The sequence below is a fragment of a genome, unplaced genomic scaffold, assembly GCF_019419815.1.
Source record: "Pyrus x bretschneideri cultivar Hongxiangsu unplaced genomic scaffold, Pyrus_bretschneideri_v1 Contig24, whole genome shotgun sequence".
NCBI classification, from domain to species: Eukaryota; Viridiplantae; Streptophyta; class Magnoliopsida; order Rosales; family Rosaceae; genus Pyrus; species Pyrus x bretschneideri.
The window spans coordinates 557,454-575,871 of NW_025999546.1; the positions used below are offsets into that span (position 1 = coordinate 557,454).

Consider the following 18,418-nt stretch of genomic DNA (forward strand, 5'->3'; position numbering starts at 1 on the left):
ACTCGGGAAGTCACTCAAACTGACCCAATCTCTTCAAGAGGGCAACCCATTTTTAGTTATGTTTTATTCTCTCTGAACAAGATAACTATCGAGAAAGAGTCTTCTTTCGAACGATATGATCTAGGGTTTTTTGGAGTCCAAATTTACTTACCGACTTCTGAGCCTCCCTAAATCTTCCTCCATAAATTTTGTCTACACGGCTTTCTATTACATTATGGTGTAAAGCTTTGTATATTTCACATTAGTATCAAATGACTATTACATTATGGTTATATAGAAACTATTCTTACAACTACAATGACTATATTGCCGTCTAACAATCTCCCTCTAACTAATTACAATCACAACTAACTCAATCAATTAACATTGACAAGTGTCATCATCTTAGTCTTACAATTATCATCATCTGACTATAGCTATTACTCCGTCCTCAAACTTAGCTAGGAGTTCCTAGACTAAGTTTGTGACAATGTCTAATGAAGATTGGACTATGCAGTCCTTTAGTAAGGACATCTGCCACTTGTTATTCAGTTGGAATGTACTGCACTTTCAAATCACCCTTTTGAACCTTTTCTCAGACAAAATGGTAATCGGTGTTGAGATGCTTTATCTAAGAATGGAAAACAAGATTTGAAGTCAAAGCTAGTGCATAAAGGTTATGACAGTATGGACATGGAGGTTCTGAAATAGTTTCATGAATGTCTTTGAGTAATGACCTTATCCAATACACATTTGCATCATAATGTGCAAGAGCTTTGTATTCTGCTTCTGTTAAGCTCCTAGAAACACTGGATTGCTTCTTTGATTGCTAGGAAATCAGATTAGAACCTAAGAACACCAAATAGCTAATTATTGATCTTCTGGTGTTTATATCCGCAACCCAATCTTAATCTGAATCTGAATATGCTGAAATATTAAACTCAGAAGACTTGGTATATCTCAAACCACATGTCAAAGTACCTCAGAATTCTTTTGACCAAATGATAATGAAGCTCTGTAGGATTAGTCATAAACTAACACACTATATTAACTGAGTGTGTTAGGTCTAGTAAAGGTAAGGTATTGTAGGGCGTCTACAATGTTTATGTAGTGAGTTGGATTTGCAACAGGTGTGCTTTCATTGACAAGTAATTGAGTATGTGGCTTTATTGGTGTAGAAGTAGGTTTACAGGTCTCCATTCCTGTTTTCTTTAGCAGTTCTTTGACATATTTTGATTGATTGATAAACAAAGGTCCGTCTGTCTCATATTATATTTGTATGCCCAAGAAATATGAGTTGCCCCATATTCTTGAGATCAAATACCTCAGCAAGACTGGAAATCACACACTGAACTTTTGTAAAGTTTGACCTAGTTAGGATGATATCATCCGCATATAACAAAAGTCATTAAATATCACTATTGTCAACTTTAATGAACAAACTAGAATCATATATTGATGTGGTACACCAAAGGGCAGGTCAAAACTAGTGAACTTGGAATTTGATGCTATAAGAGCCGCTACAACACAATAAGTATAGAATTGTCAAATTTGAAGAGTTTGTCGGAAAGCAAACTGTTGAAGTAACAAAATTTACCATTCAAATTACCACGGTCAGCAAAATAGAATTTAAAACGTAAAATTTAGAGATTCTATTGGAGATGCTGATTCTAATGAACTTGTTGAAGTGGGTTTATAAAGAATAGGGTGATAATTAATTGTGTTTGTTAATTGAAATGGTAATGCTATTGTAGGCTGTTCTAGTGTGATGGGCTTGTTTTCTTCTCCTCTTTTGGATTATCATTTTTGTTCTTATCGGTTTGTATTATGTTAGTGTAAAAGGGACTCCGATAAAATCAGGTTTAAACACATAATTATGTTAGAAATGCTATATGTAAAATTAAAAACCAGATTAACCAAAAGTCCTTCGCTAAGTTTCAATTCGGACTAATCCCTCACGTTACATCAATTAACATTCTTTTAAATTCTTTGATTATGTCACCCGGCATGTATTACCACATGACGGTGTGATAATTCCATTGAAAACGTTTTTTGTATGATATGCAAGGATACCATTCGCACGAATTCACCAAAAATAAAAAATAAAAAACCATTCATGCAGAATTATGTGGAGAAATACTCTAGTATAGGTGATAATAATACAATATCGCAACAGTGTTTGACTTGTAGGTAATAATAATACAAGATGGCTTTATTGGCACCCAAATTTTAATTAAGTTCACCCATTTAAAATTTTCAATCCATCCTATCCCAAACATACCCTTTTGATATAAATAAACCAATAACAAAAAGTTCATCATCTTTCTTCACACCCACACCCAGCCACCCTTCCACCAAAAAGAAAAAAACCCCGTCCGCCACACACCTCCACCATCATCTTCCACATACCCACTTGAGACAGAAAATCCTCTTTCTCCTTGGCCAAATAATTAAATAATTAAGATACCTAATTTCTTTAATCTAGGAGTGTCCCTTTTTGTTTTGAACAATCGATATTATCTACACTAAGGGAATGGGTGGGCTTAGCCTCACAGTGAGCTAGCAATAATGTGGTTCAAACTCGCCTTTGACGAGAATCGAATCTAAGATCTCTCACTTACAAGTGAAAAGGAATATCACTAAACCGTAGTACTAAATGGCAGTTGCAACTTTTAATCTTTATAATCGTTTCAAGTTTTCAAAAGAGGCTAAAAGCCTAAAACGCATGTGACATTGGCTCTTGATATATTCCTAATTAAGAAAAATTGGCTCTTGTTGTATTCCTAATTAAGAAGATTATATTGATTTTATACGTATAGTGGATTTGGGAAAGGAAGTAGTGGAGGAGGGAGAAGGGGTAGTAGAGGAGAGTATTTTTTTAATATGCTTGGAATACGAGGCAGTGCATCATGTGTATTATTGTATAAATGTAGGGACGCTTTTTTTTTTTTTTTTTAAGTGTTCATCCATTTGTATTATGACATACAACGTATGTATCCATATTCTGGGCACACTATCTCTTGTCGTGGAGACCAAGGGAGAGGAGAGAGGTCACTACATCAATTAACAAAATAATTAATAGATTGACTAAGAAAGTATGAAAGTGACAAAAAAATCAAACTTAAGATATGAAAGTGAGACAAAAAATGCTAAGTTGAGGATAGCAAAGTGACAAGGTTGAGAACAAATTTTAGGCTCGTATTCCGCACAGCACGTCATAGGTTCGATTCATGGCATTGGTTAATCACACAATGGTGGCCAGAAGAAGGATGAAATGTCTCTATGAGTCTTAACGACCTACGAAAGAATGGGTTGTCGTAGCTAAGACACCAACTAATCTCTTTTTTAATAAAAAATTTAAAAAAAGTACCCTTAATTTTTAGGGAAAATTTATTTGAACCCATATAATCTCATTCTACACCCAATTTAAACTTTAATTGTGAATTGTCTTTTTTACCCTATTGCATAATAACCATTAACTACAAGATGAAATCATCAATAAAACTAAAATTTATTAATAAACCCACTCCTAATAATCAAAACCTACCATCATGAAATCTTTGTCCAATACGTTCATTCTAACTAAAACCCTAAGACGTTTTCGTAGAGAAAAACAAGCTATTTTTTAATGATGAATGATGATTAAGAAGTTTTGAATCCTCAAACTAAAGTATGAATTGATTTTTGCAAGTTTTTTTTTCGTTTGATTTTAGTTTTTTTTTTTTTTTTTTTTTTTTTTTTTTAAGGATTTAGGAACAAAATCAGCACTTTTAAAAAACATAATGACTAGCAGAAACCTATGTGAGATTTAAAATTAAAGTCTAGCTACTTGTGTGAATGTTATGCTTTCTTATCGTTTCATTCGTGAAGGGTGGAGGCCATATTTTGCTTGTAGTTTTGATGGCGGTGCATATTAGCATCAATATAGGGACTGTTCTTGAATTTGAAGGTGTTGAGGTCCTTCTATCTGGTGAAACAAATGTATGTAGTCTCCAAAAGCTTCCCCTTCTTCTTCTTTTTCATCAATTTAATTGGTTGATGGTTGTCGAAAATGTTTTGATTTCATTAAAATATAGGAACGTGAGGTTCAAGTACATTTGTAGCATACAAAAATATGCCTTCAATTTTAGAGTTAAATTTTTTTCATCTTGCTTTTGATAATTAAAACATAATGTTGTTTTGACTGCAAGATTATTAGGTCCGCTTATCGTCATGTAATGGGAAGAAACTGTGCCTCTACTTCTCTGCAAATTGGTGTAGGCCTTGCAAGGCTCTTACCCCTCAGCATTGCAAGAACGTGACTTTATGAAATGCATAGAGTGGAAGGCAAAGAGTTTAAGACAATGTTTGTCTCCTTCGACTGTGATGAGGAAAAAAAATAAACACTTCAGGTGCATACCATGGCTGGGGGTGCCGTTCAATGCTATTTTTCATTAAAAAAATGGGTGACATGTACCGCATAGAATGAGCTGCAAAATACTGACTTTGGATCTTTATTTCCTAAGCGGGTGTAAAGATAAATTTATATATTAATTTAGTTTGTGAAGATAGTTGAGGTAGTAAATTGGGTTTAAAGAGATATTGAGAATTTAATTAAAAGTAACATGAGCGTAGAGAGTAAGCTAAATGTAGAACGAGGTTAGATGGGTTCAAATAAAATTTTCCTAATTTTTATTTGCTTTTGGATTAATTTATATGAAATTTCAAAACAAAACAAACAAACAAAAACATAATAGTTTATGTTCAATTTGTTAGTCTCATCGAGTGGCTCATAAGTTGTGGAGTCGGTCACGTAGACCACTAACACTTGCACCCCACTCGCGAATTGCGGATGTGTTTTCCGTAGACATTCACCAGCTGCAAGCATAGGTGACAGCATTCTTTTCGACCGCGCGACAGCCGTGGTGGTTGGGGAGACGGCAGCTATAGGCAACAACTGTGGCAACATTGCACCATGTGACCTTGGGTGGGACTGGAAAGGTGGACGGACACAGGCACCCAAAGATTGATGATGGTACACTAATTGATGCTGGTTCAACTTACAGTACTATCAAGCAAGTTAAAGAAAAACATTCTCATCTCATTTGGTAAACTCGAAATCTTACAGATAATTTCCACGTCGATGAAAGAGAACATGAGCCTTCTGGACATCCTGAACCTGGTTTGCAGCTCAACTTGCAGAAGATGGCACTAGATGCAAGGGGAGACAACCAAGAGATGACTCGAAAATGAAGTCCGACTTCTGTTTTACCTTCTCTCTTCTTTTTCCAGTGAAGAAGAAATCCATGGCTTCATATGAACTTATTCTACAAGCAACATTGCCATCTATTTAATAATTAAATGAACCCTTAATACCCTCGAGGCTCTCCCCCAAAGATAACCTGCAAGGCAACATGAATCGAGGGTTACAAAACAACCCAAATTAATTCGTCAATTACCATGATGTGATTATTTATGTTGGCAAACTGCATCTAAAAGTCAATGGGAAATTGCAAGATTAATGAAAGAAAGAAAAAGTAGGAGGAAAAGCTAGCAACTTTTATGAAAGCACCAAAATGATCAAAATGCCCTGATTAACCTGGCTAAGCAGGCAGAAACTTAAAGAATAGGGCAGAGGTAAGCCATCCGCCAATAAGACTTGAAACATCTGCAGAAAACATTCCTATGCTAAGCCTGGCTGCTTGGGACGACATGCAGCTCATCCTATTTGTCGCCAAGCACACAAACAGGCATGTCGTTTTTGAATACCATATAACCAACTACACTACTTACATAAGTAGCCAAAAACTTGACTTGTGGATATTGTTCTGTTAAGAGAAAAATAAAAGTGTTGCTCATAATTTTTCGGGCGCAAGGGAGAAAAAGAGAGAAGCAAACTAAAGAACAACTAATTTAGCTCTGGCAACACCAGAGCAATCATCAACATTAGTTCGGACTAAATCAGGAGAGGCTCCGCAAGCTCTTGAAATCCATCTCACTAGTTAGACCCAACTTGGCTAAACCGTAGGCAGCAAAACTGCATCCTCTATGAACATGTTGCAGCATGATATTCCAGTTCCCTTTAAAATGATTTCTACAATGCGAGACAAAGACCATCAAGAGGATGATTAATGCTAGCAAAACCATGAAAAAGACTGACCAACAAAGAAGAATCCACCTCCACAATCAGATGAGAAAACTTTCTTCTTTTAGCCATCTTCAAACCATAATACAATGCCCAAAGTTCAGCATGGAGAACTTCCCCAACCCCTTTCTTAGCAACAATACCAATAATCCATATAACACACCAACCCCTAATTGATCCTCCACTTCCATTCACCCCATCGGAACCAAGCCTAGCACCATTCAGCTTAAAAGTTCCAAAAGAGGAGGTTCCCAAGCTAAGAAAGCTTGGACACGGTCGGGTTTACTAGAGGTATTAACATTGGCAGCATTGGCTTTGAGACAATTAATAGTAAAATTCCAGATGCTCTTCCTACGATCAGGCGGTTTTGTAACATTTACAGCTTTTACAAGTGGGATCAAATTTAAAGTCCGCAACTTCTCAATGAAATCAGCAGCTTTTAATTTTGGATCGATTTCTTGAACTAAAGGCAGAGCATACTTAGTTAACAGTTCAGAACTTTGTATTTCTACCATTTCTAATTTTCCACTTGAGGCCTTTGTGTAACATCTCCGCCCCATCAAGAATACTCCTCCATGAAGGAGAAGCACTCCAAAGTTTGTTGTTGAAAGGATCAGCCTGTAAGCCATTGTCCTTTTTTAGCAACTTCCAACCAGATTTAGCACTACCCTATAGACAATTTCTATTAATTTTATCAAGAGAATCACAAATACTGATTGTTAAGGCCCTCTCTACGTCTTTCTCTATTGCACTGTAAAAGTAACTCATTATTATACAAATGACAACTTTACAACTGACCCATACTGCTTTACAAACCCCTATTTATACTAACTATGAACATACTTATCTGCTAAGCAACAAACTAACAGCTTTAACCACAATTAGTTACAATTTCTAATCACCCAATGATATACATGTCACAATAATATGATGCCAAGTGGCATCATATCACTGATAGGGAGACTTGCAGTTTTCATAGCATAGACAGAAAGAGCAGAGGCAACACACTTAATTAAAGTGAGTCTACCTGTCATTGAAAGCATTTTATTTTTCCAAGAGCACAACTTCATCGGAACCTTTCACTACGTAAAGATAAGTTGCTTTATTAACCCTTTTATGCAATAAAGCAACGTCAAGATAAGTTCCGAGAGAGCAAGCTAAAGTTGAAACACAAATTTTGCTAATTTTCTGAGCCACTCATTTGCTTGAAGTGTTGCTCGTCAATTACCACATAAAAGCACAAGGAAGTAACCAGGTTTAAGTATTTTCTTAGCTTCATAAACACGGATTTGTACTTTATCCGACTACTCATATCTGCGCTTTCAGTTAAAGGAAACCGACAACTAATTTACTTAATCCTCCAAGGGTCCAAAATCCACTAAAAGATGGCAGGGTAGCATTTATATCAACAATACGAGAACCTACTATGCCAATATACCTTTTTATAGCATCTAGTAAGTATACTGCATGCATAGACGCCATACTCCTCAGCCAACACATCGCCTCTGGTCCTTAACCTATAGTTAATTTGTTACTAACAGCTCAGGATGCAGAGATAACACATGTAACCCCCTTAATATGAGTGCATTCCATCCAGCCTTCAGAAAATACCACTGCACTAAACCAAAGAATTCTTCACCAAGTTTTCAAAGCCACTTCCAGAAAGACCTTTTTATAATATGAATAAAGTGTTGACTCAAATACGTGTGACCGACATCACTATCCTACTACTACAAGCGACAGTAAGGTTCTCTCAACACACTATAAAAATAATCTCTATAACTTGTCCAACCTACGTTTATTCTTTGTCAACAACTCAATATCTGTTATTTCTTTTGTAGAACTTTATTTAAAATGCCATCGCACAAAATCAAGTTGCAATGGAAATTTAGAAGGGATCCATCTAATCCACTTGAAAAACCATCACGCTAATGCACTCCTCCCTTGATCCAATTCATCAAAAATCTTTGTGCTAATAAATGCAGACAGTGATAGTTGGCATAACCTGATAAGCACCGCCAGCACTGAATTATAAACTGGGAAAATATAATAACACTTTACAATGGGGAAAAAGGTTTGATATCCAAAAAGTCACGTGAGTGATACCCAGCTTATCATCCTCAATTTGGTAGGGGATCTTTATGAGTGCCAACTATTTCCTAGTCAGTACAGATCTGAGAAAATCAATGATTTAAAATAACATATAATATCTCATTATAATTCCGGCAATTTTGCTCTTCAAGAGGTTTTAGACTGATCCCAAAATTGCCTTGACTATTACTACCTTAAACCCATTACGACACAAGCTAAGTATATATGAATACAAAAGTAGCCAATAAACCCGCTAATACCAGCAAATAAGAAACCCAACCGACAATTAAGCCCCTAAATTGCCCCAACACTCAACTACAAAATGCACACCAAAAACAAATTTTTCCTTCGATCAACCTTTGTAATGTTGTCTAACGTTATTGCAAGAAACAAAGACTAAGGTTTTAACCTCCACAGTGAACCAGTTGGCAGAAGGAAAAAACAAAATAGATAAAAATCTTTTTGAAGGAAATAAGAAACTCAGTGATATTATGTTCTCAGTAATCTTTTGCATTAACACATTTTTCCACTGTTAGTAAATTCTATCTTATGGCTTATGAGATTCTTGTATCGACAACTGAACCCTAACAGAAGTCCAGCTATGTAATGTAAAACGAACAGTTTGTAACCGTGGTCCTTATGTAATCCTACAAAAATACAATCATCACCCTGCATAAACCGAATCATATAGCAATAAGATTTCATATCCATAAAGACATGGAACTTACTTATGCATACAGTACTTGAACTCTTGCCCCCTAAACATATCTTTTTCACCTTCTTCAAGCTACAATAAGAACACACCCCATGTAAAATAACAAATGTAACATGTCGAATCCAATAACGGAGAATCTAATATAGTCCATCTTACCGGATCGCTCTCAGTAGATAAGCTCATAGCAAGCTGGAGCAAGGCATCGCAAAGCACAATTTTGTTTTGCTATCAAAGAAGACTTGCATTGCCAGCCCCACAATCCGCTATTCCAATCATCAAAAACAAAAAGGAGCAGTCAAAGATTAAACCTTTAAAAAAATAAACCCGCGTGCCAGTACAACATCACATATTTTAAAGCTACAAGTTCTATTTGCATGGAAAGAATTTTCCTCAAACAGTTATAACTCAATATAGTTTGCAGGTAGACCTTATCACTCATACAACTAGGAAAAGCAGAAATTCTTGTTGCATTAAGTTAAAAGTTAGAACAAATATAGTGAAGAAAAAAATGCTTTCTTTAATACTAATAACTCAAATATTTTGGTGGAGTTAAATCAAATCCCACTCTAATCACTGATCCATAGTTCAAAAAAGAAATTAAACTGTTTCTAATTTTCTTGTCACAGATTTTTTTTTTTTTAATTTCCAAGCAAGAAACAGTAAAGATAGAAAATGGAAATAAAAATAGAGAGAGATGGAGGCGGATATACCTCTCAATGTCAGCATAACACTGGCTCTTCTTCTGCCTGGTCTCAATATCCTGTCAAATATACCACACACAAAAACAACCATCATAAATTCACAATTAGTATTCAAAAATAAAGGCCCACAAACATTGAAACATATAAGAAATTAACAGAAGAAGAAGAAGAAGAGGAATTTGGAATACAGAGATTGGGCGACGAGACTTGGCATTTGTATTGATGGGAGAGAAGAGCAAGAATACTAGTAGAAGAATTAGAATTCTGAGCAGGGAAGAAGATGAAAAATTATGATTTGCCATTTGCGTTCTATTCCTTCTGCTTCTGGGAGTTCGGTTGAATTTGGGACGACGATCGAATCAAATTCTAACGTGCCTCTTCTTTTCGTCGTCCTTGAATTGAAGCAGTGAGATTGTGAACTGTACAAAACGGACACCGAAAGTGATTTGGGCTCAAGGGGACGGTGCTGCGTAAGTTAAAAGCCCAATATTGAGGAAAAATAATATCCAATATCATCCTTTATTGGGTCAATAGTTATGTGGGCTTGTAATAACACTTTTCATTCGTTTTGCCATTCACCAGGTAATGGGAAGGAATGACAATTCGCAACTTGTGGAACGGAAATTCGAGGTTTGGATTTTTCGGATTGAAGAATTTACTGTTGTTGACTAGAGTGGGGATACTTTGACCAACCGGTGATTTTTGAGTCAACGTGTCCTGAATATCTGATATTCTGATGTTTCGAACCCTGAAGTATGATTGACGGATTTTTGAAACTGACGATTGAAATGCATGTGTGGATTCAATCGATATTTGTGAGTAAGGATTATTTTATATATGCAAAGGATTGTAAAATGCTTTTAAATGAGATCGATGGACTTTTTAATTACAAACGGTGTACTACTGTCTCTCGTACGAGCTTTATAGTTTATCTAGAAAGGTGAAGCGGGAAAAACAAAATCTAAATAAGCTATAAAGCTCGTGTGAGTGACAGTAGTATGTGTTCAATTTGTTACCCTTTATTGTATTTTTGTTTCCATTAAATATTTGATGTATATTATGTATGAACCCCAGTTGACTCTATATATCTTGTAGCATTATTATTTTTTGTCATGAGTCGATTTGAACGTATCTCAAAATCGAAGCGTGACAACTATCGCATTAGTCCCCGGACCATTGCATTTTGCCGGTTGCTGATACATGGCATTGTTGTATCAATTGTGTCGAAACCAAGAATTTGGACTTACGTTGCCCGGAGTGAGAGGTTAGTGAATCCAGTCTATGGGAATAACTTAAGATTTTACGTAAGCGGTTGTCTCGTCTTATATTGTCTGCATGTGATGATTGCTTTCGTCATCTTCTTGTTCCTTGTGTTTTCGTTAGGAAGTCGTACGCCTTTAAAGCCCGAGGCAAATAAGTTGGAAAATATATTTTGTCTGCCTTTGTCACCATTTTCTTGGTGTTTTTCTCGGCAACCAAGCAAGTTTTCCCTCCAATTTTTATCTCTCAGTTGTTACATGGCATTGAATTGTACCATAACGTCTTTAGAGAAACTGAGAATGTGTTCCTTGTAGCAGATTCCAGTCGTGGAAAGTTAACAGTGTAATTGGATTTGCAATAGAGAGAGACCCATGCCTACAATCCGCCTCTACTCATCGCTAGCTCCGCCCAACAGCCGCCGTCCCACTTCTCTGCTGCCTTCAATCGCATCCTTACTCAAAGGCTGCAAAACCCAATTCCATCTCGAACAAATCCACGCCCACATTGTCCGTAAAGGTTTGGAGCAAGATTGCTTCCTCATAAGCCCGTTCATCTGCCTCTCCAACGCTCTCGCTTCCCTCTCTTACTCCACCGCTGTATTTGACCGCGTCCTCAGCCCGACACCTTTCTCTGGAACTGTCTGATCAAAGGGTACTGCGAAAGGTCTGGTTTTTTGCGCATTGTTTCTCTGTTTGTTCGGATGAAGAGGGAGGAAGGCCTTCCGGATAGGTATACGTACCCGTCTCTCTTTAAGGCGTGTGCGAGTGAGGGGAGGGTCTGGGAAGGAAGGGCGATACATGGGTCGGCGGTGAGGTGTGGAGTTGACGGGTATGTGTTTGTAGGCACCAGTTTGATTGATTTGTACGGGAAATGCAGGGAGATTGTTTGCGCTCGCAAGGTGTTTGATGGAATGTCTGAGAGAAGTGTGGTTTCTTGGACGACTATGGTTGTTGGGTATGCTAGTGTTGGGGATTTGGTGGAGGCCAACAAGCTGTTTGATCAGATGCCCCAGAGAAATGCAGTGTCGTGGAATGCGATTATTAGTGGGTTTGTAAAGATGGGGGATTTGGTCAATGCTAGGAGGATCTTTGATCAAATGCCTGAGAAGAATGTGGTTTCTTATACTACTATGATCGATGGATATGCCAAGTGTGGAGATATGGCGTCTGCGAGATTTTTGTTTGAGCAATGCTCGGATAAAGATATCGTTGCGTGGTCAGCATTGATATCAGGGTATGCTCAAAATGGTCAACCTAACGAGGCTTTAAAGATATTTCAAGAAATGAGTACGAAGAATGTTAAGCCTGATGAGTTTATAATGGTGAGCTTGATGTCAGCTTGTTCCCAAGTGGGTTGCTTGCAGGTGGCTAAATGGGTTGATTCTTACCTGAGCCAGAGCTCCATTGATGTTCGTCAGGCTCATGTTCTCGCAGCTCTGATTAACATGAATGCAATGTGTGGGAATATGGAAAGAGCAACTCGTTTGTTTGAAGAGATGCCTAAGCAGGATTTGATTTCGTATTGTTCTATGATACAAGGGTTGTCGATTAATGGTCAAGGGGATCAGGCTGTTTCCCTCTTCAATAAGATGCTAACTGAAGGTTTTGCCCCGGATGAGGTTGCTTTTACAGTCATCCTGACAGTTTGTAGTCGCTCTGGGCTTGTAGAGGAGGGTTGGCACTTCTTTGAATCAATGAGACATAAGTACCATTTAAATCCCTCTCCTGATCATTATGCATGTATAGTTAGTCTTCTTAGCCGGTCAGGACGGTTAAAAGCAGCTTATGATCTTCTAAAATCAATGCATGAGAAGCCTCATGCTGGCGCTTGGGGTGCACTACTAGCAGCATGTAAGCTAAACTGCAATGCTGAGCTAGGAGAGTTAGTTGCTTATCGACTTTTTGAGCTTGAACCCCAAAATCCTGGTAATTATGTGCTCTTGTCTGATATCTATGCAGCAACAGGCCGCTGGTTTGATGTTTCTGCTGTGAGAACCAAAATGGAAGAGCGAGGGATTAAAAAGATACCCGGTATTAGTTATTTAGTTTAAAAGGTTGAGCTTCTTGGAAACTCTCTTTATGCAGTGCCTGGAGTGGAGTGTATATAGAGAGGCACACCATCTTCCTTGGTGTCTACATCGTGGAGTTGGAATTGATAAAAAAGATTTAGTTCTACACCTAGCTTATAGGTGCTTAAGGAACCAGGCTGCCAAGGCTGCCTTCTACGACACTCCTTATTGCAAGCTTCAAGTGAGATTGCATGGGTGGTAGAGACAGAGACATAAACGTTTTTGTTCAAAGGAGGTAATACACCACTTATATTCAAAACTTAAGAGTTCATTTGTGGAAGTTGATCAGTTTTGTAGCTAGTCCATTCAAACAGTGATCTCCTATGTTGCCAGTGCTGCTAATAAGGATGTATTCTAAACTTGGCTTTAAGTATGAGTAGTCCTGTGTATGAATTAAGGACCGGTCCATTCCTCACTTCCATAAAAATGGCAAAATTTGATCCCTTTTACAGTCAATTGTAATAAGGCGACCATAAAGTTTTCAGTATCAGCTTCAACAACCTTACTTTATTTTTGAACTGTAAATTAAGTAGATTAATTTGTTAGCATGAAAGTGAAAATGTGTAATCTGCTTTGTTTTTCTGGATTTGGAATACTACACTGAGGACTTTGAAATTTCAATTATGCGTTTTTATTCACTCAAAGGTTTCAATGCAACTGGTGTGTGCTTTCTATCCACTTTGGTTGCTTATAGATTTTATTAACCGTAAGATTTCCTCTTATTTGGTTTAAGATTTTCAATATGTTTAACTAATGCATCATTGCAGTTTATTAAGACAATCTTCTTCCCTTGAGAGCTTAATCTGGGATCAACTATCAGCCAAGCAACCTGAAGCTTATGAGTGGTGTATCAAATTATCTCTAAGCAAGTTCCATGGTGGTAACGTCCTTTGTTAATTATTTGCAGGGGACCCATGCTTTACTGCTGCAACTAATGTGTATGTTATCCTCTATTGTTTAATGTGGCTTCTAATTTTTCTAGATGGATTTGAAGATTATACAGATTTAATCCTCCTTCAATCTGCTTCCAGGTTTTTAGTAAGGTAACGCACTAGGGGTCTAGCAACACAAGTGACACATCTCTCCTCATGCTTGCACTGACATGCAACGTAGTAATTACAAAACTTGGTCAAGCAAAAGTTTCTTGCCCTCAGTTCTATGTTAGGTAGGCCTGGTTTTTTTTTTGACAGATAAAACTTTAGTTTGATATTGCTTTTTTGGTTTGGTTGTGGATTTAGTTGTTTCCATATGTGCTGGTTCATGCTTGATTCCTTGTAGAGCCCCCTTTCCGAACAACTGGAAACCTCTGTGTAAACCACAAAGCAGGATGTTGACTCCTACATTTTGTAAAATATGAGTTTTATTAGTTTTACATTTGTTCCTGTGGACTTGTTCACAGATTCCAATTTCCTTCTCATTAATTATTTTTGTTTCTTCTAAAAATGATGAGCAGGATGTGTGGCAAGGAACTCAATTGCTAGCTATTGACGTTGTTGCCACTGTGGGGTTGCTGAGAAGGGTCTTTCATGGAGATGAACTGACAGAAAAAGAAAAGAAAGGTCTACAGAGAACTCTGACCGACATAGTATCAGTTGTTCCTATTGGTGTTTTAATGCTTCTTCCTGTGAGATATCTTCCCCGTATCTTCTTCTATCCTTATATTTACACTCGAATGACTCTAGCCATTTTTTGTTTTTTGAAATGATAGGATTCTCGTCTTAGTTCTTCATCAGGCTGATGTGGTTTATCACTCGAGGAGGTTTACGGGCATATAACAAGGCGTGCATTAGATACTTTGTTTATGTCGCATTATTGTGCGATATTGCAAGTGAATCACTTGAGAGGCTTATCACTCGGTCCACACCGATCAAAGTCAACGATGGAGTTTTATGGGAGATGTAAATCGAATGTGGATGGCATAAGAGACCGGCAATGGCGTTGGTTGGTAGGTTTACACAGAGGTTTCCCAGTTGTTCCGAAAGGGGGCTCCACAAGGAATCAAACGAGATTTACATGTATCGAGTCAGGAAACAACTCTATCCAAGCCACACAAAGCCTCTTGGACAACAGGCTCAGCAAACTTCCACTGCAAATAATACTCTGAATACTTGTTTTTTCTTTCTTTTTTGAGGAAAATCAATCGAACATCTTTGATTTCATAAAAGCATGTGAACACTTCAATGTGTCAACCAAACAAATCCTTGTATAATTCCATTCCACTAAAGTATGTGTTGTTATCTATGGCCTTTCACAGTAGTTCGAGCGAGTTTAACTTTTATGTGTTAGAATTTATCACCTTGAGTTTGATTCTTGTAACACAATTGTTAGGTATCAATGGTGTGAGTTTGATAAAGGTGAGTTCTACTTATTAATTGTGGAACTCATCTAATTTTTACTCTACAATTGCTCATTTTTGTATTGCAATCACTCTCATAATACCTAAAATTTTCGGCCCACAATAGGACTGATTTCTAATTGACGCAAAAATGATTTTCACGCTCGTATTTCTTCACCAACACAATAATCCTTTTTATTTTCAGTGTTTTTATTTATTTATTTATTTTTTAACAAACAGCTTTTGAATTAAATAATTTAAACAGTTTATAAAATGTAGTGTATAAAAATTATTTCCCATCAATATTCATAATTAAAAATAGCCTATAATAATATTTCAAGTTGACATCCACTCATCTCCCTGAATAAAATTCTGCACAGAATACGCATTAACATGTTCAGATGGGATTTTGCTGGTCCAGTTCCATCTCTGGGACAAATCAGAACCCGGTCCAGAATTCCCAAACTCCCCATAAAAAAGGGTGTTGAGAGCAAAATCCCCACTCCAAGGCATCCACCCTTGGGGTGTAATAAGAGCTTCCATACTGCAGTTTATAAAAACCGTCCTCGAATACTCCTTCCACGGCCTTCCCAAGTAGTTCTTGTGCACCTCCGGCTTGCTCCGGTACAACTTCATGTACTCTTCCGTGCCGTTGATCGAGCAGTTTCGAAACACGAAACCCGTTGTCATCGCAGGGTCTGTTCTTCCGTGGGCTGTGACGGCATTGTCTTCGCCCTTCTCGGGTAGGAGTTGCCGTGGACGGACGAGGATGGTGCAGTCTTGGAAGATGGAAGCTGAGTTTCCAAAGATGAAATCGACGTTGCCTTGGATGGTGCATGATTTGTAGAACTGGCGGTTGCCTTGTGCGTAGAGGGTGTCTTGATTGCCTAAGAATTCGCAGTTTTCGATCACGGAGAGGTCGCTGTCTGATCGGAAAGCAACTGCTTGGTGGGTGTCGGGACCGGCCGTGTTTTGGATTGTCAGTCCGCTTGCCATGAACCCATCACCAACAACCCCTGTCACATACATCAACAAATTAACAAAATAATGCAAGATAATTATGATTCAATGACATGAAAAATTATAGAACAAGTGATGCGAAACTAGGTATTGTTGCTTAAATGAGAAGGAAACATATTCTGATAAAAACGTCGTCCAACAAAACGCAGTAGTAATACGAAATACGATAAGCAGTAAGGTACTATTAAGCTAGCTATAATTCTATACGGCAAGTAACATTACTTGTATCATATTTACTGAAAACGTTAGCGATGAAAACGTATCTCGTAGAGCGAGTTCCATTTACTTGTGGGTAAAGCTACTACCCATACCGCATGCGCCTAATTCCCCGTACTCTACATGACAATGGCAATGCACTCTTCACCGCCAAGTTGTGACGTAATAGTATATTCAAATTATCAAACAAAAAATATTTACGATAATTTCTGAAAAATAGAAAAATAAATAAAAATACCTACCGACGGTAGCGGTGTTGTATGTGGAAATTCCAGGCTGGCCCACGTTCAACGACCCGGTAATGACTGTTTTACCCATCCCGTCCCCCAAAAACACCACGTTCCGCTTCTCTAAGGGCACCCTCACGGTCTCTTCGTACACCCCAGCCTTTATCCCGATCACGAACCTCTCGTTTCCCGCGTTATCCGGTGCGGCATTAACCGCCTCCTGCACCGTCCTGTAATCACACAATTTCTCCTTGCACACCGTGACGTTCGCCGTTAAACCCGACGGCATCCCGCCCCGAAATCCCGGGTCCGGACCTCCGTGCTCCAGCCGCTCCCAGAACCCGTCTCGCTCCGTCTTGGGCGGGGCCCATATTTTTGTGTCGTTACCGAAGTTGTCGTACGAGGCCATCATGCCGAGCGCGTTGCTGGATTTGGCGATCAAACTGTCGAGAAACGATATCGTCTCGTTGACCATGTTGGTGTCGTTGGCGTACTTGAGGCCCGACCAGCAGCCGTACTGGTAGAGCAACGCGGAGCTCATGGAGGCACGCGCGTTTTTAATTTTACCGCGTGAGAGACTGTCGGTGGCGAGAGAAATTCGGTACAGGGAGTTAGCGAGGATTTCGAGGCAGTTATTCGCGGCGGTCGTGCGGTTTAGGTTGCCCGCGGAGGAGTCCAGGATAGTCTTGACCATTCCCTGCGCCGTCTCGATGCCGTCGCCGGAGAGTTGGACGGCGAATTGGATGGTCTGGACAGGGGTGGTGCTGGGGTCAGTGACGAGGTTGGTGAGGGAGGCTTGACACGCGTCGGGGAAGCGCGTGGCTTTGCAGGCTTGTTCGATCTGAGGTAGGGGGGATGTGGGCTGGTGGTGGTGGTGAGAGGCGGAGGATAGAGAGAGGTAGAGAGTGAGGAAGAGGAGAGAGAGGAAGAGGGAAGCCATGAGGAGGAGGAATTTGGTTTTGCGGGGAGAAGAAGAAGATGCACAGCGTTGCCGTTGCCATTGCCATGGAGGTTTAAATAAGGAGGGCGGCATGGATGGGTCAAATATAGTAAAGGATTTGGAAATTCATGTGATATGTCGGGATTTTGGTTTGTTGCTGATTTTTTTGTTGGTTTTATTTATTTTTGGGATGGATAAGAAAAGAATTTCAGTTGCAGATTGCAGCTTCTTTGATTGGAGGAAGGGAGTGACCTGTTTCACTGTTCAGTCAACGGCTTCGGCCATGGCCAGTTCTATAGCGAGTGAAGGGGCAGGCCTTGGATAGATTTTTAGTGCGGTACGAAATACAGGTAGTATATTACGTGTTATTTTATAAATGTTGGAATATATGTGCTAAAATGTTATTAACTTAAAAAATAAAATTTTCAACTACTTGTATAAAAATACGTGATGTACTAACCGTGTTTCGATCAATGAAAAATATCTTGGAACCAATTCGCTAATTGCTATTGAACTTATTATTATTTTTTTAAAGGAAAAGTAAACTTACAACGAGGCCACTCAAACGGATTTTAAAACCATACCTATCACAGATTAGTTTGGGATAATATTACAAGGAACATTGTTGAATCAATAAAAGAATGATTACAAAGATATTCAAAATTTGATGAAGAAATGCCAAATGACTTTGGAAATAAACGTGCCAAAATCGGAAATCAACAACAGTCTATTATGTATCATT

The 18,418-nt window shown here is 38.4% G+C and overlaps 2 protein-coding genes and 1 non-coding gene across 3 annotated transcripts; 1 reads left to right on the plus strand and 2 right to left on the minus strand.

Annotated features, from left to right (window-relative positions):
• Nucleotides 1-4,984: 4,984 nt before the first annotated feature.
• LOC103951681 lies at nucleotides 4,985-10,029 on the minus strand. The gene is made up of 5 exons (XR_007259014.1): nucleotides 9,799-10,029; nucleotides 9,620-9,669; nucleotides 9,066-9,172; nucleotides 8,923-8,981; nucleotides 4,985-5,360 (listed from the first exon to the last, which is right to left on the minus strand). It is a non-coding gene; the product is annotated as an uncharacterized LOC103951681 (transcript).
• Nucleotides 10,030-10,999: 970 nt separating this feature from the next.
• Nucleotides 11,000-15,206, plus strand: LOC103951682 (putative pentatricopeptide repeat-containing protein At5g37570). The gene is given in 6 exon segments (XM_018648524.2): nucleotides 11,000-11,476; nucleotides 11,479-13,173; nucleotides 13,706-13,876; nucleotides 13,970-14,103; nucleotides 14,392-14,562; nucleotides 14,647-15,206. Coding segments are annotated over 2 exon segments (1,677 nt in total). The 5' UTR covers nucleotides 11,000-11,241; the 3' UTR covers nucleotides 12,921-13,173; nucleotides 13,706-13,876; nucleotides 13,970-14,103; nucleotides 14,392-14,562; nucleotides 14,647-15,206.
• A 341-nt stretch (nucleotides 15,207-15,547) lies between these two features.
• Nucleotides 15,548-17,802, minus strand: LOC103951684 (probable pectinesterase/pectinesterase inhibitor 51). The gene is made up of 2 exons (XM_009363120.3): nucleotides 16,752-17,802; nucleotides 15,548-16,289 (listed from the first exon to the last, which is right to left on the minus strand). The coding sequence occupies exons 1-2, from the start codon at nucleotides 17,767-17,769 to the stop codon at nucleotides 15,610-15,612; spliced, it is 1,698 nt and encodes a 565-aa protein (XP_009361395.2). The 5' UTR covers nucleotides 17,770-17,802; the 3' UTR covers nucleotides 15,548-15,609.
• Between the last annotated feature and the right edge of the window lie 616 nt (nucleotides 17,803-18,418).